The 23,088-nt window shown below is 39.2% G+C and overlaps 1 protein-coding gene across 8 annotated transcripts; it reads left to right on the plus strand.

Annotated features, from left to right (window-relative positions):
- Positions 1-53: 53 nt before the first annotated feature.
- On the plus strand, positions 54-21,919 carry SIRT1 (sirtuin 1). Of its 8 annotated transcripts, none has more exons than XR_005106331.1 (10): positions 54-562; positions 3,164-3,280; positions 4,672-4,913; positions 6,280-6,432; positions 9,020-9,167; positions 12,399-12,478; positions 16,769-16,955; positions 18,326-18,886; positions 19,204-19,437; positions 19,830-19,920. XR_005106331.1 is itself a non-coding variant. In XM_037401337.1 (10 exons), exons 4-10 carry the CDS (start codon positions 4,701-4,703, stop codon positions 20,150-20,152), a joined length of 1,665 nt encoding a protein of 554 aa, XP_037257234.1. In that variant the 5' UTR covers positions 789-982; positions 1,421-1,776; positions 3,164-3,280; positions 4,672-4,700; the 3' UTR covers positions 20,153-20,338. The 8 variants fall into 8 exon arrangements, 7 of the variants coding, with proteins under 7 accessions (XP_037257232.1, XP_037257234.1, XP_037257239.1 ...); XM_037401337.1 differs by lacking the exons at positions 54-562; positions 19,204-19,437 and adding exons at positions 789-982; positions 1,421-1,776 and having other exon boundaries at positions 19,830-20,338; XM_037401338.1 differs by lacking the exons at positions 54-562; positions 19,204-19,437 and adding exons at positions 1,024-1,776; positions 2,445-2,574 and having other exon boundaries at positions 19,830-20,338.
- The last annotated feature ends 1,169 nt before the right edge of the window (positions 21,920-23,088 follow it).

Here is a 23,088-nt window from a genome sequence, read left to right on the forward strand (position 1 = left end):
CGTGCCGTGTTTAAATCGCTCCCTGGGGGAGGGGGAGGGGGCCGCGGCGGAGGCGCTGCTGCGCGCTGCGCCGGGCGGGAGGGGGGCGGCGGTTGCTACTCCAAGATGGCGGATGAGGAGACTCCGCTCCTCCGCCCGCGCGACGGCGGCCTCGGCGGCGCGGCCGAGGGCCCCGAGCCCGCTCCGAAGCGCCAGCGCCTGGACTCGGAAGACGGCGGCGGCGGGCGGGACGCGGGGCCCGCCCAACGCCCGGACCGGGGCGCGGGGCCGCCGCTCGCCACCGCGGCGGAGCCGCCGTGCGAGCCGTGCGAGGGGGCGGCCGCGGCCGGCGATGGCGGCGGCCGGGCGGCGGAGGAGAACGAAGAGGTGGCGGCGGCCTGGAGCGGCGCGGACAATAGGGCCGGGCTGCGGGGCCTGCCCCGGGCGGAGCCGCAGCCGCGGCAGCGGGGCCGGGGGGAGGGGGCGGAGGCGGCGCCCGGCGAAGACGCGGCGGAGGCGGCCATTGGCTGCAGGCGGGCGCAGTGTTCAAACGGGGCGGCGGAGGCGCCGGCCCTGCATCCCGGTGAGGACCCCCCCCCCTCCCCTCCCCCGCGCGGCCCGGCGGGACAGGCACCCGTGGCTGGGGGTGGCGGGCGCTCGGGGCCGGCTCCCCCCGCGGGCGCGGCGCCGCGGCAGCCGCCCGGAGGGCCCTGTGCCTGCCGCCGCCCGGGGCCGGCGCCGGGTGCGGGGACACAGCGCCGCGGCGAGCGGGTGCTCCGTGCGGGGGCGGCCGCCGCCCGGCTGAGCCGCACGCTGGATGCGAGCGGGGCGGGGGCTGCCGCTGCCGCCGGCTGACCCTGGCCGGGCCCGGTGCCGGTGGGCCCCTGTCAGAGCCCGTTGCCTTTTGCGGCGGTCTTCGCAGGAGGAGATCGGCTCGGTTCTCGCTTCTGAAAGCACTCATTTTGCTGTGTCGCTGGCAACAAGTTATTAAAAACGGAAAATCGTAAGCCCCGATTCCTTTTTGCAATTTCTGCCCGGGTAATTATTTGACTTATCTTTCTTGGAAACTTGCACAGGAGCAGCAGTCCTGAACAGTTCTTTAAAAAACTTCAAGTTACAGCCTTGTTTAAGATTTCAGCGACTGCAGCGCATAACGAAACCAGAATCTTCTAAAAAGTTTCTTTGCAGGTCGTGTTTGAAGCATACTGTTTGGGCAGTGCCGATGTGAAAACACCTTGCATTGCATTATTGAAGCAGATAGCTTTTGAGGGGTTGTTTTTTGGGTTTGGTTGGGTTTGTTCAGGTTTTTTTTTCATCTTCGGTTTTAAGGTAGTGCTTTGAAGAGACTTCTTAAAAGGTATAAGATACTGCATTCTGCCAGCAAGGGCTTTGCATTTTATCCCGGAATACAGTTAAAGATATTTTACCTTTAACTCCATAGCAAAACACGACAAAAAACTTCTGCCTGTGCAAAACCAATTCCGAAAGGGAACAGAGCAGTGTGATAAGCCTGGAACAGCCTCTGTGTTTACAAACGTCATTGGAACCGCAGTCAAGCTAATGATACCTTAATCAGTGCCTTGTTTGAAGCCTTTTTCCTCAAGTTACTCAGGTCCTCAGGCATGTTTTGTTGCGGATTGCTTAGTTCTGGCAAGCATTCCCTTCAGTCCTTTGAGGAATCAAATGAATACCCAGGGAGTGTTACAGTTTAAACTGTTCCTTTAGCCTGCTTCGATCTGTCACAGTGTTTTTCAAATACAAGACAGCGTGACCTGTATGTGATGAGACTCTAATAATGTAAGCTTTCATTCTTTATACAGTAGACATGTCATTGTAGTAAAACTTGCAGTTCACGCTTACTGATGTGTACTAATCAACTTTTTTCTTCATAATGCTTTTTGCATAATATATTCACTGATTTAATGCATACTGAGATGGAAGTGAAATGCTGTACATACACAGGTTAATAATAAGAAATAGAGATGTCAGTGAGCACCTGTAGTCTCAGAAGAACAAGGCAGCGAGTACATAAAGCAAATACCTGTCCTCTACCTCTTTCCATTCTGTTTGGAATAAAGTATTTATGCCAGTAGGAAAGAACAGGACAGCACAGTCTCTAAATAAAATATGATGGTGTTTTGTGGTGTTTTTTTATTTAAGAGTAAAGTGAAGTAACCACGCTAAAATATTTTAGGGGTCTATTCAAACGGAAATTGAAAACTATTACAGTGATTCTTTGCTTCAGAGAGAATGACTGAAACTTGTTCTCCTTTGTTCATAGTCTTAAATTTTCAATAAATTAAGCTGCAGTTATTGTGGCTATTTCTAATAAGGCCAATAAAAAAAGTTTAGTAGTCTAAATTCTAATAAGCTGCTTGGGTTAAAATTTAGATTTCCCCTTAAACATTAGCTTAGTAATGCATGCTGTACGATAGGTATCTCATTCTTCTTTGGACTCCATCTAGATACATGATGAAGTTGGATTGAGTTACTCTGGCTTAAGGCCATGAGCTGAGCTGAGGTAACTGCAGTACTCCAAGCCAAACCCAGCTGCAGGGTAAAAGGATGAGATAAACTTAGTGAAGGTGATTCAAGGTAGCATATTTTCTGTCATAACTAAAATATCAAAGTGTGTATGTGGTTACCCATCGCAGCTCAGCTGCAAGATAACAGCTTAACAAAATTCTGTAACTTTGTTGTATTCAAATGTGTATCTGTGGGTTTCTTTTAAAATACTGTGCTCTTAAAACCTAGTCAAAGATTAGGCTATAAATGGTGACACACATTTTATCCTGTTTCTCAGTTAACTGAATGAAGGGAGAATTGTAAGAGAAAGGGATTTTTAATTGTACTTTTAAAGCATTTGGAGAGATACATATATTAAGTTACAAAATTCTTAAAGCCCAACACTTGACAGAATGAAAATTTCCCTAAGGTCAACATCCAGCCCACTGTGAAGCCCAGTATTAAGATAGCAAATCCTTCAGTAAACTACTGAAGGCTTGAAAGCTATCTGTAAACTCAAAAAAAAAATAGACATTTTGTGTGTCTAATAACAAAGCTGCCTATTTGTAATTCATTGCAATGAAATTTGAAAGCATACAATTTTAGGTTTGTGATATGTTTAAATATATATGTGTCATTTGGCTCAAGCATAACCCATCATTGTTGTCCTGTCTTGCAGATAACTTCCTTTTTAGTGATGAAATCATAGCCAATGGTTTTCACTCCTGTGATAGTGACGAAGATGACAGAGCCTCACATGCAAGTTCTAGTGATTGGACTCCGAGACCACGTATAGGTAGAATCCTGTCTAATGTTCTTAGATGCTGTTTGCCTTTGAATAGTTACTTAATTCTTCCTAGTCTTCAAATGATTTCTTCTATAGCAAAAAAATTTGTCAGTTACTGCTGTTGAGCAGCTTAGAGTTGTTAACTGTATTCTGTGTGCTATTTAAGGAGTTTTAAGATTAACCTCTTTAAACTTGGTTTGTTATGATTAAAAAATTGTCAATGTCTCTTTTTGTGTAGGAATCCTGTCACGATCCATCTTAAAAGCATACACACAGACTCACTGAATTGAACAGATTTATGGCATATTTCTGGCCTGTTTACTTGGTACTAATTCCTTAAGGAACAAGAAGATGATTCTTGTATTTTAGCCAACCCTTAGGGCTCACTGTCCTAAGTGTTAACATCAGTTTGGGAATTATTAGTCTGCATATATATTGCATATTAGCAGTTAGGAACGCAGTAGAAAGCTCTTGCCTCACACAGGGACAAGATAACTTCTAAGGTCACCGGTGATTTGTGTGGGACAGTGGCTTCCAGGGTACAGAGGGGTTGGGGCTTTTTTGCCTTACACAGGCATGATAATATTACAGCATTCATTTTGCCAGTATTGATAAAAATAGCAGCAAGAAAACACATTATGATAACACAACATTCCACTCAAAATCTGCCAATATGTTGTCTTTGCTGATCCCTTATTACAGGATCACTCTTGGTACCTTTTCAGTAGATATGTTTAACAAACAGTTTTCTTTATATGTATTGTAACTGGCCTTAGTGATAGCTATTTGGGCCCTATTAGTCAGTTTAACTTCTTAAGATTTACTTATTTTTCCTCTGCTGCTCTAATCTCAAGTCTTTCTGGAAGGATTGATTTGAATCTGAAATTGTTAGTGTTAGATGACTAAAAGGACAACAACAATCCATGGACTAGTGGGCCCTATGTGTCTCTTTAGAGTGGTGTTTTTGATATGACTAGAAAGTATATGTATTATTTGTTGTCTCTTCAACTTACTACTGTAAATACCTTACAAAATGTTGGAAAAATACAATTGAAGCCATGAAATGGACGTACATTGTGAAAATCTTGTTGCTAAATAAGTGCACTTCTAAGACACATTGAGTTTGCAATGAGCTGGGATTTCTACCTTGACTCACTTGCTATGACATCCTCCATGAGTTAACATAAAATAGTAATAAATAAGTAAAAACCCTCGCTATACTATCACCTCAGAATTTAGACCAAAACATACACGGGTTTTGATGAATGAAGCACTAAATTGGATTAATAAAATTGTTGTAGTCTGCTGTAGCAAGCATTACTAAATGGGACAACGATCATAATAATCTGAAATACTTGACTCAATTTTTTTATTTTTAATTTTTTTTTAAATTTTCTTAGGTCCCTACGCTTTTGTGCAGCAGCATCTCATGTTAGGTACAGACCCACGGACAATTCTGAAAGACCTGCTACCAGAAACAATCCCTCCACCTGAACTGGATGATATGACACTGTGGCAAATCGTTATAAACATTCTTTCAGAACCACCAAAAAGAAAAAAACGAAAAGATATTAATACTATTGATGATGCTGTGAAACTTTTACAAGAATGCAAAAAAATAATGGTCTTGACTGGAGCTGGGGTATGTATTGCTGCAATGACAGTGAGAGAATTATGTAGACTGTTAAGTATTTCCCAGTGCTTTACAGCGTGCAGGTGATGTGACCCTCACAATGTTGTAATCAAATAGATGTGCTAGATGGGAAGAGGAAGCACAGCTATCCACTAGAATGATGCACACTGCAGGATTGAAGCTTAAGCTGGAAATCTCAAGATCTCTCTTCTTATAAGAAAACATTCTTAAAACATTTAAACTTTTAAAACAGCTGCTTCCATGCAAAATAGTTATGGAATAAGATCACATCTACCTGTTCCAGAACATTTTCTATCCTAGTCATTTTTTCATTTGAAGCAGAAGTTATGATTTTTTAAACAAAATGTCAACGGATCTCTTAAAATACCTGATGGAGCTACAGGAACTAGAATAATAGGACTCAAAGTAAAAAAAAAATAAAAAGTTTCTGTGTGTGAGGATTGTAAGAAGAGTATGATTAGGTTTCAGTAGACTGAATATTACTTTTAACATGTGCTGCTCTATGATGGTAATAAGATTACTCACTGTTTTACTAAAGAAGATTTTTAAACTGTTGTACATTTGCAGCTTTATACCCATGTACCAGAATATGATAGAAAAGTCGATCATTTTTTGCTTCTGTTGTTCATACACAGAGGGTAGGACACCATTCAGAAAAGATAAGTAATTCAAATCAGCTTGTTAGAAAAGTTCTACTACTTCTGTTACCCAGTCTTGCTCTTTCTATAATTGCCATCATACACATTTTTCCCCTCCTCTTCCCATAGTGTTTTGGGGTAGTCTGAGGCAATAAATTTTAGTCTTTATTGACTACTACAATGCTGTGATAAACAATGTTTATTTATCAAAAGGGGGTTATTCAGAAAAAGTAAGCCTTAGAAGTTACTGTGTTAGCATGTAAAAAAAAAAACCAAACCAAAAAATCGGCCACTTTGTCCAAGCCTAAGTTGGCAGATCCATGAACACTTACTAATCAAATTTAATGCAATTTTAAATTTTTGTTCACTTCTTATAGAACTTCCAGTAGTAAAAGTAAATTCTGGTGTCCTGTTACTAACTCTACAGGTTGTACCAAAGGGGTTTTTTTTGTCCAGTTGTCAAACGTTGTTTCTGTGCTGTCTCTCCTGCTTGTGATTTGGGAATTGTTGTATTGGTCAAAAAAAAAAAAAAAAGGGGGAAAAAATGAAATGAAAAGAAAAATAAATACAGAGAACCCAGCCTGGTTTTGTTCTTAACGTCTCTGAGCACGGAGCATACAGAAATGTGGTTTCCCAAATAGGTTGTATCATAGCAACTCTTTATAGCCGAATATGTGGTAGTTTTGCTTATTTCAGATTGCAAAAATATATTTCAGGTGTCTGTGTCATGTGGAATACCTGACTTTAGATCAAGAGATGGCATCTATGCACGCCTTGCTGTAGACTTCCCAGACCTTCCAGATCCTCAAGCAATGTTTGATATAGAATACTTCAGAAAGGATCCCAGGCCGTTTTTTAAGTTTGCAAAGGTACGGTTTTCCAGCAGTTCTTATCTTGGTCAGTAAAGACAGATAATATTAAAAAGTATAAACCAGATATAAAACTATTCTGTTAACAAAATGGTATCTCTGTCTTTTCTTATAAACAAGATAGAAAAACATGGTAATATATTGAATTTATTTTAATGACAGACCTCATGCAGTGGCATAGGAACTCTCCTTGGGCACATCTTTGCAATGTATCAACTTTATATCCTCAGTGTTACTTGCATCATTGTATGCAACCAGGTATTAGCCTTACTAGAAATATTTAGCAACAATTTTTTTTTTAGCTTATTTTTACTGTTAGCACTGTAAGTTCATTATATATTCAACCATTCTAGATGATGTCTCTAATTTCAGGAAGGATAAATAAAAACTTGTAATTATTTAATCAAACCTCAATCATCTTGGCAGCTGTTACTTTCTCTGAAAAATGACAGAGTACGAGAAACTTTTGGCCAGCACATGAGTAATGCGGAAAGCTACATTTGAATTTGATGTGCTGTGGCATGCTCTTCAATAGAATACATTCTCATTTTAGCACTGTGTTTATAGTAAAGGGGACTGAAGCAGTTTCATGCACTAATAAGTTTGTTCTTGTTTCAGGTTTTGATATAGTTATTACAAGGATCTGTACATGTTACAGAATTAAACCCTTTTTGCAGGGACTGTGTTCGCTTAAAAGGGAGAACACAGTTGTTTGAAAGATGTAGTGATACTAAACAGTTTAAAAAGCAGGGACTACATCTCCAAGACAAGAAGGAACTGTAGAAGCTGTAGACATATGTACAAACCTGCATTTAGTCTGGAATTTCCCTGGGACAAAGAACAAAACCCCAAAATATTGTAAGAATTACTACAGGATCAGTAAGGACTTGTAAAAATCAATCACTAATAGTGCTCTTTCTTCCCTTTGCATGTAATTTATACTGCTGCACTATTTATTTTACAAAGATTGGAAAAGAAAAATCAATGCATTCTTCAGCTGCTTGGGGTTCTCTGAAAGCCTCCTATCCTCAGTTGTGTATACTCAGTTACTTGCTTTTTTAATATTAAAAAAAAAAGCCCCCAAAACCTTACAGCAAACAAACAAACCCAAAACTTACTTGAAGCCTGTTATACATAGTTTTTACCCAAATAGACCAAATCCAATTTGGCTTATACTTTCTTACTAAAATAATTTCTCCTTCTCCTTTTCTGTCCGTCAGCTCAGTTAAGAATATTGATTTCTTATTCCATGAAGTCTTAAGTTCCTTTAATTCTAGGGGCAAAGAAATGGCTGTATAAATTTGCAGAGCTCAGTGGCAGACCATGTCTTACTTCTTCAGACCAGGATATAAAAGCGGTTAGGACTATATGAATATCTGATTATAATTATAATAGTCTAGTCATAACCCAGTTAATAGCACTATTAGCAATCACTGCTCATTTTGCTGCAGTTTAACTCCAGAGACTCACGTAGCTTCAGAATTAGAAGTAACTTGAAATATTTTGGGGGAAAACCAAATGCTTTCATTTTAATAGTTGGGCTATACAGAGCTGAAGGCAGAGCCTTTACAAATATTAATTTAATAGTTCACTGTTGAGCTAGAACTTTTGGTTCAGCTTTGGCCAGTGTTAAAAGGCCAGTTGACTGTTCAGTGGTGAAAGTGACTGGAGAGCAGAGGGTCTGGAATTAAAGTGCCTCCCCTAAATGAGTGCTCCTGACCAAGAGCGATAGTGCTGCTGCTGCTGTTGTCCTCCTTGTTGCACAGCAACCAGAGGTACCACCCAGGTGGTCAGCTCAAGAAAGAGGCCTCTAGTGTGACGCTTTCAGCTGGGTGCCCACATTTATTTTTTCCTTTTGACAGGCTCCTTGTTCATTCACTGTGAGCAAACATGAAAACATTCTACAAAAGTGTCTACATTATTTCCTGTATGCTCTTTAGATACACCTACCTCTTCTACCTTGATTTAATGAAAGGGCTAAGAATCTGTCAGGCATAGCAGAACTGTTCTGCTAAGCCATATGGTTTGAACTTGATGACTATTGCTAAGTGGCTAAATTGGCAAAGCTGGTCTGAATACGACCGATCTTCCCCTTTATATCCAATGCCTTTCTGCTTTCTGGGCTTTCATCCTCTAGGAACAGCTGCTGATAATGCTGAGGAGTAAAAACTGCTTACACCAAACCAGAAGACCAGAATTAAAATTCCTCATGACATATTTGTGAGACTGCAGTTAAACCATGTATGTTTCTAATAACAAATATTGAGGTTACTTGACATATACAAAGGGGGAAAAAAAAAAAGCTTTCCTATTTCACCATTCCCAAACCCCCAAAAATATCTAAATCTTGCTTTTATGTTGTGTGAAGAGCAAAACATCAACCTGCATGGAGCAATTCATCCTGACATGATTAGAAGCTCAGCTGTTGAAGGAAGAGTTGGATCTGGGAGAAATGGCAAAATGCAAAGGATTCCCAGAAAACATTAACTGCTGACATAATCATTATTGATAATATTTAGGGTTTTGTGAATTGCTGCAGTTGGAATAAAGACATTTACACTTTCTAATGTACTTCTGGATTCCCTAGGAAATCTATCCAGGACAATTCCAGCCGTCTCTTTGTCACAAGTTCATAGCTTTGATGGATAAAGAAGGAAAACTACTTCGCAACTATACTCAAAACATAGACACATTGGAACAGGTTGCAGGAATCCAAAGGATAATACAGTGTCATGGTTAGTGGTTTTAGTTTCACTTATTTTATATATAGGAATGATTTTTACTGGTGCATGTGACAAGGTAATAATTAGAATTAAATTATTTTTTCTAAAATTGGTATCTCTTGGCAACAAATATTCTGCTTTTAAAATGTTGATTTTTTTTTAAGTAGCTGAAGTATTTAAATCAGAAGTTCAAGTGGAAATACTTCTTTCAGAAATTGTTAAACAGTGGTCTTTGTGTATCAGTGAAGATCCACACCCTGTCTGCACAAGCTTAGACCTTAACTTTTAAAATGTATTTGGTGTTTCTTTATGTATGAGAACATAGTGTGGAAATCCGTCTTTTCATAGGTCCCTCTTGCTGTCTGTCAATTAAATGGAGTTTGGCTGTTACCTCATTCTTTATTTAGGTTATATTCCATTGAAATCTTAAAACATCCTGACACTTCAGTGAATTTACCTCATGAATAAAATACTGTGGATTAATCACCAGTTCAGCTGAACTGAAGATCATCCTGTTACACCTTCCCCGTCATACACATTCTGTAATGATGATACCAAATTAAGTGGAATCTCTTAATTAGTTGCTTGATATGCTTTCCATTTCTAAGGACTTGCAAATATCAAGTTAAAAGTCCAAGGATTCATTTTTAAGGAAAGGATATAGAAAATTAGTTCTTCAAGTGCACGTTTGGATCATTTAGTAGACTTCTGACAAATAAATTGTTTAAAAGCAGCATTAGCATGTTTGTAAGACCTTTCTTATCTAATTCCACCTTTTCCAGGGACCAAACCCACTTGGTTTCCTTATCTGCAAAGCCTAGCTCAGCATCAGATTCGCCAGTTTTCTTTTTTCAGACAGAGTAAACACAGTGCTCTGTCATGGTGACCATACAGCATGCAGTAGAATCCTACCTGTCAAATAATCCAGATCTGGTGCTAGTTTCTGTTTGTGCTCAGTGTGTCATGCATTTTCCTTTGGTTGTCATTCTGTATGAGGTATTTATCATGAACTTCTTACATGGTTGTGGTTTTGCACATCACGTCACACTCTAGCTTCCATTTTTTCAGTTGCACACCTACAGTATTAGATTTCAGACCATCTTCAGTGTACGTTCTTTATAAGTGGATTTTAAATTAAAAAGATTCTTTAAAAACATGCTATGAACTCTGAGATTTTGAGGCCTCCAGACATTAGTGAAGTTTTGAGCACATCGAGCTTTATCTGACATACAGTTATGTTGCTCTTCAACAAACGCTAGTTGACTAATGGTAAAAGAGAAACTGAAACCATTATGTAAGGGTGCATACTGCTATGTTCTGTCATTTTTGTCTAGCTGCGGCAATGGCACGTTTATGTGTGCCAAATGACAAGGAACCTTCTCATGATTTGGGAAGTCCATATATGAACCTTTGAACATATTTCACACTGCAGACTTACAGTAAAGTGGCTATTGTGAAAACCACTGTATCTTAGATGCATTTTCTGAATTTAAAATGGCTATTACAGTCGACCAGCATGTCTGGAATTAGATCCTTTTTCTTGCCATTGCTGTAGAAGAATGATCAGAGGTGGTGGCCTGCTGGCTACACATGACTCGTGCATGGAGCAGCATAACTTCTTAATCAACTACTGACGGTGAAAAATGAGAACTCAAGTACTAGAGTTGCAAGTAGGTAGCACCAAATGCCTCAGACAGTGTTAAGTCTGCTAGCCTGACAGACACAGCCCTAGCATACTGTATAAAGGCCTCAATTATTACTATAAACAAGTTACAATGAGCAAATAACTGTCATACTTCCTGTAGTTTTTGGAGTCCCTCGAGTTCTGGCAGCTGCAGTGCTGAGCAAGCGTTTCAGAAGCTGTGCACTTTCCACGCCAGCAGCGATCAGGCAAGCTGAACTGCCAGTTGTTCATAAACAATCTGCTCCAAGTTTTTCTGTGCTTTCACTCTTTTTTTCTTACCCAGATACAATATCCCCAAAGCATATTTTGATGATGTACTTAGCCCCAGAATCCCTTCATTTAGCAGTGTAAGTGTTGGTTGACTGCTGTGCATAGGTTATGAGCAGAAAACATCTTTGGTTTGGGTGGCTTAAAATAATGCTCCGAATAAAGTTTTGGTACCAGAGGTTTTTAACTGTTCTTCTGCAATGCTTTCAACACCTTAATGGTTACCTTTCTAAAAGTTTCCTTTTGAAGAGAGGCTTTTATACCCCCTTGTACATTGCTCAGTCACAGGGCTTGCTTACTTACAGGTGCTTTCGTATCACCATTAGAAATTAGATAGCTCCAGACTTTTACTGTATGAGTGACATATTCTAGCGCAGGGTCAAAGATCCCCGTTTTTTAATTTTCTTTTTTTACTCCTTGTTTCATGGTTAGGAGAAAGTCTGTCAATTTTTCCGTTTCATTCTTCAGCATTCTGTCAACTTCTAGCATTTTTCCTTCTGCAGATAAAAGGCCTTGTAGACTTCTCTCTCCTGGACAGATGCACACATAAAAGGCCACTCTGGTTTGCCACAGTGATTTCATACTCTATATTTTCATGTGTGTGTTAGCCACCCAATGCTTTCCCTTTAGACAGAGACAGACATGAATGCGCTACCACTTGGGCATCACCCTCAGTGGCTTCAGGAACAGGCCAGTTAGAGCTACCAAGTAGATGGATGGAGCAACAAACTTACAGTCTTGCCAAATAATTAACACAGTAGCTAAGCTGGATACCAGATTCAGAGCAGTATTTCAATTTTAACAATATAGCTGTAGCTTCTCACTTCTGCTGAAAGGAACAGTACTCCTATTCAGTTGCCTACAGTCGAGTCTTTACTAATGCATTTTCTTAGTTATTTTGCCCTACAGATTCTTGATTTCATGTGGGTTCTTTTTCAGCTGATGCTGTTTGCAGAGCTGTCGGCACTACTGTTAGTTGCGTAAAGAGAAAAGGGAAAGTTCTGTTTTCCCCTTGCAGTATATGCTTGTACAGGTTGGGGGAATGAGAGGACACAATATAATCTCTGTTGACATGCATGTGGTATATCACTACTCCTAAACCAAGATTTCTGTTAACATCTGGAACTACTTGTAGTACTACAAGTATCTCCTCCTAATTTTCCATTACTTTTTAATGACTGATTTTTATAGCACTGCAGCATAACAGCCTTTGTGTCAAAATAGCTTGCACAAAAAACCAAATCTGAATGACTGAAAATCCTTATTTCAACTGTACGGGTTTTTCCCCTCAGGTTCCTTTGCAACAGCTTCCTGCCTGATCTGTAAATACAAAGTTGATTGCGAAGTTGTTCGAGGAGATATTTTCAACCAGGTAAAAATTTTACTTTAACTCACTGCAGCTTTCTAATAAGTAATTCTCTCCAAAAAACCCCACAAAAAAACAAAAGAACAAAACAAAACACAACCCCACCCAACAAACTGAAAACCACAAAACACCAAACCCAAAACACCACACTTGGATTGCTTAAAGGATCTGCTTTTAAAAGGCTACGTTATCTTTGCATGTATTTCATAAAAGTGCCTATCTGCATTTTAGCATTTCCTCTAACACTTGAAAGTATACTCAGATGCTGTACTGCAAAAATTAGGTAATGGGAAGAAGCAGAACAAAACCATGAGTCCATTTTTAATGGCATCTCCGAGAAAAGTAGAGGTTAAAATGGTAAATAGCAGGTTGGATTTATACCTGTTTTATGTTAATCTCAACTCACAGTCACACTGAGAAAGCATTCTTATCTGTTTATAACATTGGTTGCTCTTTGAGCACCTACCTATGTTAAAAATATGTTTAAACAGTAGGTGATGCAAGGAGAAATTGCCAGCAGCCTCTGAGCAATGAAGAGGATCAAATGAAATGTCGAAGGTTGCTTTCTAGGAGTTCTGAACTACTCCATATTGTGAACTGCACACATCTGGGTGTGACGTGCCCCAGGGCCGAGGCAGGAATTAGTTCTGCTCTGGAAGAATGAACCTTTGGCTTGGAGAAACCCTCTTTGCTCTTCTTCCCCTTCTTTTGAAGGAACAGAAATAATGATTCTTTGGTCAAAGAGATCTTGTTCATACAAATGGAAAGGGACTCTCTTTTCTGCAGGCTCATGTTTTTTTGATAAATGCTTAGGTCCACAGTTGCAACTTTAGATGAGAAACATGGAAGCAATGTAAGTCCTTCAGGTATTACATTTGAAATGGAACCTGATGAAAGCCCTTTCAGAAGAGATGTTTGAGTTAAAGCTTTAAGAAATGTCAATCTCATAAGCCTGAAGCTTTGTAACACTGGAATATTGAATGTGAAATCTGGTTTATTTTGCTGTTAAGAATATTATTTTTGAGAATTTTTTATCTTACAGATGTTTGCTGTTCCTTTACCATCAAAGCCAGCTGATTGGAGTTTAAGATTTTTTCCTTCTAAACAGCCTTCCTAAGCATGTTGTAATTTTCTGTTTTGATTTTTAATGGTGAGGTCTCCGCTTCCCAACAACACTTTAGTCATTGTATGCTCATGTGCTGAACCAAACTTCTGCCCTGATGGCCCATACCTGCTGGTGGTCAGTAATGGAAGCATGGGGAAGTGGAGAGCAGAAGACTGTAGCAAAACTTTTGCATAATGAGAAAAAAAAGAGTTCTTACTTCTGAGATAGGACTGAAGGAGCTTTTTACACTCAGTCTCTTAGCCTTAATCTTACAGTACTGTTACCAGGTATATCTTTCCAGGGCAGGCCCTAGCTGTAATACTGAATTATTTTCATAATGCAAAATAAATGTGGTTATTGCCAAGTATAATTTCACACAAGAAGAAATGGAGCTATTGAAAGAAAACATACCCTTCTTCCTTTATGCCTAAAAAAAATTGTTCTATTTGCCATCGTTATCTTTATTCCATAGCCTGCATTTCCCAAACCAGTACTATGCAGTTTCTTTTCCTGTTGCCTCTCTAGAATATAGAATTTGGTTCTTTTGATATCTATCAAAAGAAACTTTTTCTGTACTTATGAAACAAAACACTGTCCATTTCAACAGCTTTGTTCTCTTAACAAGTCCTCCTTCAGAAAAATGGTTTTGGCACCTGGGTCCTAATAGGTAGTCCAGTTTCTGGTCTCTGCAGTCCTACACTGCTTGAAAGTTCAGTTATACAAGGCTCCAGGTCCTTAGGTTTCCCTAAAAATACTACCTTTCTTTTGCTCTGGTCCTTTCCCTGATGGTCATAAGTGCTTCACAAGGAAGTGAGTCTAGCTAGCATCTTTCTGCCAGGATTTCCTTTCAGCATATTATGGACTGAGAATTGTTTGAGGTCATCTGTTTAGAAAACTACAAATTTCTTGTTGCTGCTCCATTGTTTTGCCACTTCCAAGATAACTTGCTAGGTCCCTGTGTAGCATGATTCTTTGTCTTGGTTGCTGTATACAAGCATCCTGCTGGATGAGAAGCAGTAGCTATACATCACACATAGAACTTCCGAGTAAAACAATTGTCAGTCGCTTCCAAAAGTATCACTTTTACTTTGCTTTTGACTATTTTAGTCAGTTTCAAGAAATAGTGAAAGGGTCTCACATTTAGGAAGAAAAGGCCCAAGAAATGGAAAATGCACACCAGTTCTTGGATATTATTAAGCCTACGTAGTCTTTACTAATCTTGTTTTTGATGTACAGATAACATCAATAGTCAATGAGAAATTCCATTTCTCTTTCATTAGACAAATACATCACCAGAGGTGGTGGTGGGATTTTGGGGAAATGCTCCTTCTGGAGGGAAACAGGACCCTAGGCAATTGAGTGGCCAGTTATCTAGCTTTAACTTCTTGGTATCAATGTCAGCTCTTGGAATAGATCTTCCCCTTTACTGAAAACCTTCCTGAGAATTAGCAGAGAAGCTGGTGAGTAGTGTAGTGTTGAATGAACCCATTTCTGGGCCCATTACAGGGACTCAAGTGATTTGGATAGGGACATCAGTTCCTTTACTATGATCCACTAAGTCACAAATCATTGGACTTCCTGGGAGAAATTATAGAAATGGAGTTTATACTACTTGGTCTTTTTAAATTTAAAGTTAGAGGTTGTCTTCATTTTATCTTCCTCCTAATACAAAGCAAATTATTTTCCCTTCTTAAGCTTCCAACTGAAAGTGCAAAAGCATCACTAACATCAACAGAAGAGACAGCAGGGTAAAAATCTTCAGAAAAGTTTAAGCTGTTTGTGCATTATGAGCTGTCTTTCTGATACATAAGGATCCAAGGGAAAAGTTCAAGATTCATTCCACCCATCTGCTCCTTTTTCAGGAATTCTTTAGTTGTTTTCCCTTGGGCACTAGCACATGGTGAAGGTTTCCTCCATACCAAATCCCAATTCTTGTGCCATATTGCTGCTTATGCATCCCTCCCACAAGGTTTTCTTCAAAGGAGAATTGATTCTTTGTTTGAAGGCTTAAAGTTTTGGGAAAGGTCTTTGACACTAGAGGAAGGCCTTTTACTTGGGAAGTTTTCTCATTTGGAAAGCATTGTCTTTTGTCCTGCTGTAGGCATCCATAAACTGGTTCTTTGATTTAAACCTTCTAAGTTCTGTATTATTTTTTCTGCATATGTTCTCCGTACAAAAGGGAGTTGTTGGCATTTAAATGTCACTTTTCATATATTTTCCTGTTACAGTAGCTAATACACATCCCTTTACACCTTCACATAGCACTAATTTGCTTGTGATGACTGCTATACGACTGCAGTTATGTTTAGCTCCTTAGATTTTATTCTGGGGTATTGTATTTAACACTACGGCTAAGAAGATGTGAACTATTTGAAAGAAAAGTTGCCCAGTAGTAATTGAAGTACTGTCTGTACATAGATCAATCACCACCTTGTTTTTCTTCTCTCTGAAAAAGTCTTAAGATAGGAAAGAGTTGAAAGAGGTCCCAAAGATCAGAAAATCCTCTCTTTTCGGGAGGAAAGGAAGCATACTTCGCCACAAACATAACTCTCACCCACTTTAAGTGAGCAAGGATTCTTCTCTTTTTTTGGATGAATTGGAAAAGTTTAAAATAGAGACCAAACAAAAGTTCTTTCCTATGTTCTTGTCCTGTATGCTTTTTGGTAGCCACCTGCTACAGTTCCATGTTGCTTTTTGTGTGAAACACCATACCCTTTCAGGAGAGGAGAAAGTAGAGCAGTGAAGGTCTGCAACACACCCTTTGATTAGGAAGGATTTTATATCAGATCCTACAGTGGAAAATGACCGTGAAATCGTAAGGTTTTGCTCTGATTAAACAGAGAAAAATATATTCCTATCAAACAGGAAGTAGTTACTCACTGGTGCTGAGCATGACTTCTGGATTTTGGCTTAGTTGTCAGACAAAGACCTGTGGTATAGATCTGTGTGGTTTCTCCCTTCTGACTTAAGAGGACTCCCTCTTTATTCCTGCTGTAGTTTTATTTCGGTGTGCAGCTGCTGCAGGCTAGGGTAAGAAATGTAATATCTGAATATCCACAGAAAAATGGAATGAGGAAATATCACTGAAACTTCCTTGTCTTTTGCCAAAATAAGTTACTGTGAATTGCTAAAGTCTGAGGTTTTCAAGGGCACAGCCTTGAACTGTAGTAATAGAAACTGTTCTAACACAGGTTGTACCTAGATGTCCCAGATGTCCACCTGATGAACCGCTCGCTATCATGAAGCCAGACATAGTGTTCTTTGGAGAAAACTTACCCGAGCAGTTTCATCGCGCTATGAAGTATGACAAAAATGAAGTTGATCTCCTTATTGTGATTGGGTCTTCACTGAAAGTAAGACCAGTAGCATTGATTCCAAGTAAGTTACTATCTCTGGTAATATTTTCTTCCAAAAATTTTGGATCAAAAGAAATTCTCAGTTAAGAGCTCCAAGAAATGCTTTTGGCTCAATTCAGTGAAGAAACTAGAGTATGCATCTAGTTTTCCAAGATGAAAATTGATTATCTCTCTAAAGCTGAAATGCAAAATAGAGAAAGTAACAAATTCCAAGTGCTTTTTCTACACTCCAGGCAAATATCAAGGTAACAAAATGATAATCTGAAAAAGCTACTCCCCTAAAACTTGAATGACTTTGTTCCGAGACTCAGTTCATGCCCCTCCCTGCTTGCAGTGTGCTGTCAGACTTACTTGAAAGATTTAGAAAGGAATCATCTTTAAGAAGATAAATGTAGTGTCAAACAAATCAGATCAAGTACATCAGGTGTCCAAGTTGTAGCTTATTTTAAAGTCAGAACTAAATGATACACAGTGTGCAGTATATAATGTGTCACTATTTGGATCCTTAGCTTTTAAAAGTGATGTGGAAAAACATCTCTATTAATATATGTTATAGAAAAATGCACTTTAGGAAGGCTGAGAAAATACCGTGACAGTGATTTATTTGCCTACCAAGTGCTAGACTTACTAGTACTAAAAAATTCTCATGTGTAAGCCTAAGGAGGACATGTGCTTAGCATCTGCTCTTAACTGGGAACAGTACCGCATCTGTGACCCTCGTAGTAACATCCTCTTCACCTAGTGTTTAAGCTGATGGGAAATGCCTAAGGACTGGAAAGTTAAGATCCACTACACAAACCATTGCTCTTTCTGTGCCCTTCAACTGGATTTCGTTAGTTGGTTATCTTGAGGAATCAGTGCTGCATTACCAAACGGATGCGTTTTGGAAGCCTAAACGTCAGAGATGGGTTGAGCAACCCTGTATATAGTGTATATACAGCTTGTACCTGGAAACATTTTGACCTAATTAAGGGGGTGTCATTTACCAGCAGTAGATTCTTCATGGCACTTTGGTACATACAACGAATGCACAAAATCAACATTATTCTTCTAAGAGATTACAGTTCTAATTTTAGTAATCTTTTTCACACTTGACCAAACATTGCCGTAGTCAATATCACAAAGTGCATGTGTTTCTCAGTGATTGAGTAGAGGAACACTTTTTACTGGAAAAAAAAAGAGGGGAAAAAAGTCTAGATAGGCTACAGTAAACACAGCACCACAGACTGCTGTTAAATTTGGGATTTGCTTGTCTTCTTCCCGATCTGTCTGATTTGGTCTTGTTACAAGTGAAGGTATGAAGAGAAGTCTGAGGAATCAAGCTTTCTAAGTAGATCTCTGCTGAAATTAAAACTGAAGTGACTAGCTTTAAATTTTCTTTTCTATATATAGGTTCCATCCCCCATGAAGTGCCTCAGATCTTAATTAATAGGGAACCTTTGCCTCACCTACACTTTGACGTGGAGCTTCTTGGAGACTGTGATGTTATTATTAATGAATTATGTCAAAGGCTAGGTAGCGAATACACAAAACTTTGCTACAACTCGGTAAAACTTTCAGAAATAACAGAAAAGCCTCCACGAACGCACAAGGAGCTCGAACTGCACTCATCTGAGCTACCGCCTACCCCTTTAAACATTTCAGAAGACTCTAGTTCACCAGAAAGAATGACCCCACCAGATACTTCAGTGGTGTCTTCAGAACACCCAGCTGAATGTAAGGTAGAAGACTGTGATCCTGTGTCAGAAACTAAAGGGACCTGCACAGAGGAAAAGCTTCAGGACACACAGACGTCATCAGAAAACCCTGAAGATCCTACTAGTGAACTGATGAACTCTGAAACAATGAAGGAAAATGGATCTAACAACGGAGAAAATAAAGGAAAAAATGAAATACTGAAGAAGTGCTGGGTAAACAGATCTGCGAAAGAACAGATTAGCAAAAGGCTGGATGGTAAGTGTTAACTCATTTCAGTATTTTGCATTTTTTGGCAAAGATGTTTATTCCAGACTTAACTTTAAAGCAATAAATAAGTTATCCTTGATGGAATCAGTGGGTTTTGGTGGTTATTTTTGTTCAGACTAGTGTCCACACAACTCACAATTGTATCATTTATTTCTTTTGAAGAAGCTGATAGGAATTCTTTTTGTAATTCATAATGGCTTTTATAATCAGTTATTATATACTCACTGAAAAGATCTAAGTTTTGGAGGTTGAAGGTAGATATAAAAAAATACATGAGTTTCTAACATTTTCAAATGCATTTTCAGAAAAAATAGTTTGATCCTTAAGTGGTAAGAAGCTGGTCCACTAGGTCATGATTTGGTAAGGCAGTAGAACTAAGAGATGGAGTCATGATAGGAGCTGAAAAGCAAGTCTCACAGCTGGACCCAGGCAGATTTTGAAGGAAACTTTAGCCTTTCCAAGGAAGCCTTCCAGTATGCTGTCTCTTAACTGATGCAAGGAGCTATCACACTAGAAAATCAGTGTGGATGAAGAACCAGGTATTAAATTGCAACTTTCTAAAGCAAACACTGTTCTTAAACTTTGTCAAATACTCTGTGCAGTGGGTTCTAGTGCTGTTACAAGTAATGGAAATCTAGCTGCGAATACATGTACCAATGAAAAAAGCTGCTAAGCACTGAAGAGTTTAAATGCTTTTTTTGCGTCAGAGGGAGGGAGGAGAAGGAACACTGAGCTTTTCAGTGAAGCATTTGTTTTGTGCTTCATAATAAATACACATACATTGAAATAAATGCATTTTGAATGTAATCTGTTGGTTACGTGTCACTGTGGAAAAGACATACATGCCAGGTACCTTTTAACCAGAAGTCTGCAAGATCTTGTACGAATTATTTATTTTAGCCTTTTATTGACTTCTGAAATTCTGTTTCAGGTACTCAGTATCTATTTTTACCACCAAATCGCTATATTTTCCACGGTGCTGAGGTATACTCAGATTCTGAAGATGATATCATATCTTCTAGCTCTTGTGGGAGTAGTAGTGAAAGCGGTTCATGTCGTAGTCAGAGCTTAGATGTTGAAGATGAAAGTGAGATCGAAGAGTTTTACAATGGCATAGAGGATGAGGATGCTCCTGAAAGGGAAGAGGAACCCGGATTTGGGGAAGATGGAGTTGAACAAGACGAATCGGCAGCTGATGAGTCATCTTACACAAATGAAGCTGCAGGGACTGATCATCCAGGCAACAAGTTGTGAAGTGATCACTGACTGGTTACAGGAACTTCCCACCAGCATTAGGAGCTTTGGCATGTCAGAATGAATGTTTACGTCTGGATTTAGCGCAACAAAAACATAAGGATGTAGTGTTTATAAATAACTAAAACAGATTTTCATGCTTAGTTTTTTACCTTTTTCAATAAAATTCTATTACTGCACACTCAACACTAACTCATCTTTTTTTTTTAAGGTACTAGGAATATCTAAACAATTGTCACTATGTTCACTTTTAAGTTCATCTGTCTGATTAGGCATCCATGTATATAATACATATTTTTGCTTAATGAATTTCAGCTTATATTATTTTTAAACAGTTTTGAAAAAGCCATTGGAATGTTAACTAATATAAAGGGAACAGCTAATTTAGACCAAAGAATGGTATTTTCACACCTCTTGCTTTGTAACCGTTCGGTTTATTTAAAACCTTCTCACACTTCTGCTAAACTTTTCATTCTTGGCTAGTCCATCATTAAACACTGGCATTTTCCAAGACCTACTGTGGCAGCTAATCTTTTGCTTTAACAAGTTATCTTGTATGTTTGAGACACATTTAGATGCAAGTAGATAGTTAAATGGAAACAAGACAGCCAGCACTTGAGAAGTCCTATGGTTTTTAGGCTGATAAGAAGTGCTGTGAAAATGCTTAGGTTACTGAGTTCAATACTTCCTGTGGATATGAAGCAATGTTGATCTTGGCTCCTTAGCAATTTAATACTGGTATTTTAAACAAAATGGATCCCCCATAGTAGAAGTTTTTCATGTCGTACAAAAGTCAAACATAGTGCAGCTTGCATTAAAAACAGCATTTGATAAGTTGCCAAGACTCTTAATGTGGAAGCCAGGCTGAGTTCAGAATGCCGTTTCTACCAGCATGGGAGAAGGTGCAAAAAAAATAAGCTCTTCCTTTGTACTTAGATGCAACAAAACCAGGAGAAACTAATTCAAGTACTGAGAGCCTCTGCTTATACCGCTGCGTGGATAAAACACAGATAAATAACTTAACCTGGAAGCACGCTGTTTTGAGGTCATGTCTCAGGTTGGGAAAATAATTTTCCACCTGCTAGCTCCACCATGCATGTTAAAAGCAAAGTAGCTACCAAAATTACTGCATTGTATATTCAAGTGCTAGGCTGCCTTACAACTGAGTGTTGCAAACGTTCAAGTGCAGATTGTTTCCAAGCCTTCAGAACTATTTTGTTAAATTGCACAGTGCAGTAGTAAGTGAAACAGCATTTTTCTATAAACCACTTTTTCAACATTGGCCCAAATAAACTCTATGATGTAGATTATTCATATACTTTGCTTTAATATTTATTACATTTTGGAAGATGTATAGTAGCTGTTCTTTGAACACAAGATCCATCAGTTAATAAATATTTAAGAACAGCCTCCTGTATTCATCAGAAAATGTTGGCATGTTATCTCATTGTCCAAATTTAATACAGCTCTTACTTGGCTACACTAAAGAATGCAATATGTTTAGTTTTCACTTGCATGTCACAATGTATTAGTTTGTGCTATAGGAGATATTTTAAATTGAAATACTTTGTTTTAAATTATTTTTACAGTGAGGATTGTTTTCTGCTCTTTTATATTGTATATAGTGTCTTTTATGTAATCTACTGGCATATGTTTTGTAGAAGACTGTTTAAAATGACTGGCTATCTTCCTGCAACTTTTGAAATACAAACCCAGTGTTTTATACTCGTACACTTTGTTCTGAAGTCTATTAAAATTGTCATTTGATTTCTGGTTTCTCTTAATTTCTAGTCAGATCTTAAAGGCTTCACAAAAGAGGCCCTATGAAGTCAAGCTATACCCTAGCTACTGTAAGGCATTATATAGTAAATCGCTTTTTTCCGTCTGCCCCCTTGGGGGAAAAAAAAGCCTGACTGAAGCTACTCTGCACTGTCTCTGGTAAAATGGCCTCCTAAACCACAATGGAATGTTGTCCTTCAGAAAACCACTTTCCTCCTTTCAAACTCCACGTTAACTGTAGATGTCTTTGCCGAACAAGTGTTTATTTCTGTTGGCATTCCAGTACCCTGCAGCTCTGCCACCTTTTCTCGACCCATCCCAAAGCTTCCTTGGTGCTTGGCACTTGTTGCTTCTGCCCCAACCCTGAACAGCTGTGTCCAGGAGAAGCTCTCTGTAAGGAACCTGCACCACTGGGGAGATCAGGGCATGTTTTGGTGTCACATGTACTTCATTTGTGGTTTGTGTGTTTCTCTCTGGGCAGCAGTCTCACCTGCCCGTCACAGCATGGCTGAAGCCCAACTACAGACCACCCTAGGCAGGTCAGGCTGCACTTTGTCGCAGGGCTACAGCTGTACTGGCCCCCTGCATGCTGCAAAGATCCACGCCTGTTGGCCCTCAAGGGCCAGGGCCCAGTTTAGTTGGTTTTCCACTATGTAACACCTTACTATCTTGATGATTCCACCGTACTTCTGTATGACACTCCCTCAAATACAAGTTAGATTTGTATTAGGCAAAAGTCCCACCTATTTATAAGCAACTCACACACTTGAGAGATGAGAAGTATTAAAAAAACGAAGAATTTTTTACACAGATAATGTTTCCCTATCAATTGCTTATTACTCTGAAAGGACTCATAAACATTTCTCCTCTAGAATAAAACAGCTGCACCTTTTTCTATGTCAAGATGAAGTAGTTCCGCTTTTTGTTCTTGTTCTTTCATGTATCTTTGCCAATATTACTTGAACAGAAGAGGAACCCCAAACTAGAACGTGACACCTTATTCCTCTATTTCACACACTATCCTTTCCCTGTAGTGAAGATCTTGTCTTTACATATCAAAACAATCACAAGGCAAACGATGGGAATGGGGAAACGTTTGCTACCACAGCTCTTTGTTATCCCTAAGTATTCAGCATCTTACACAAAATTCATCTGGA

This window comes from Falco rusticolus, chromosome 9 (genome assembly GCF_015220075.1).
Source record: "Falco rusticolus isolate bFalRus1 chromosome 9, bFalRus1.pri, whole genome shotgun sequence".
Taxonomy (NCBI): domain Eukaryota; kingdom Metazoa; phylum Chordata; class Aves; order Falconiformes; family Falconidae; genus Falco; species Falco rusticolus.

Bases quoted from the DNA above. Each gene is read 5' to 3' on its own strand.
- SIRT1 (XM_037401335.1), top strand. From the start codon at position 106: ATGGCGGATGAGGAGACTCCGCTCCTCCGCCCGCGCGACGGCGGCCTC. The intron at 12,479-16,768 runs GTAAAAATTTTA...GTTCTAACACAG, and splicing joins GAGGAGATATTTTCAACCAG to GTTGTACCTAGATGTCCCAG. The intron at 16,956-18,325 runs GTAAGTTACTAT...TTCTATATATAG, and splicing joins ACCAGTAGCATTGATTCCAA to GTTCCATCCCCCATGAAGTG.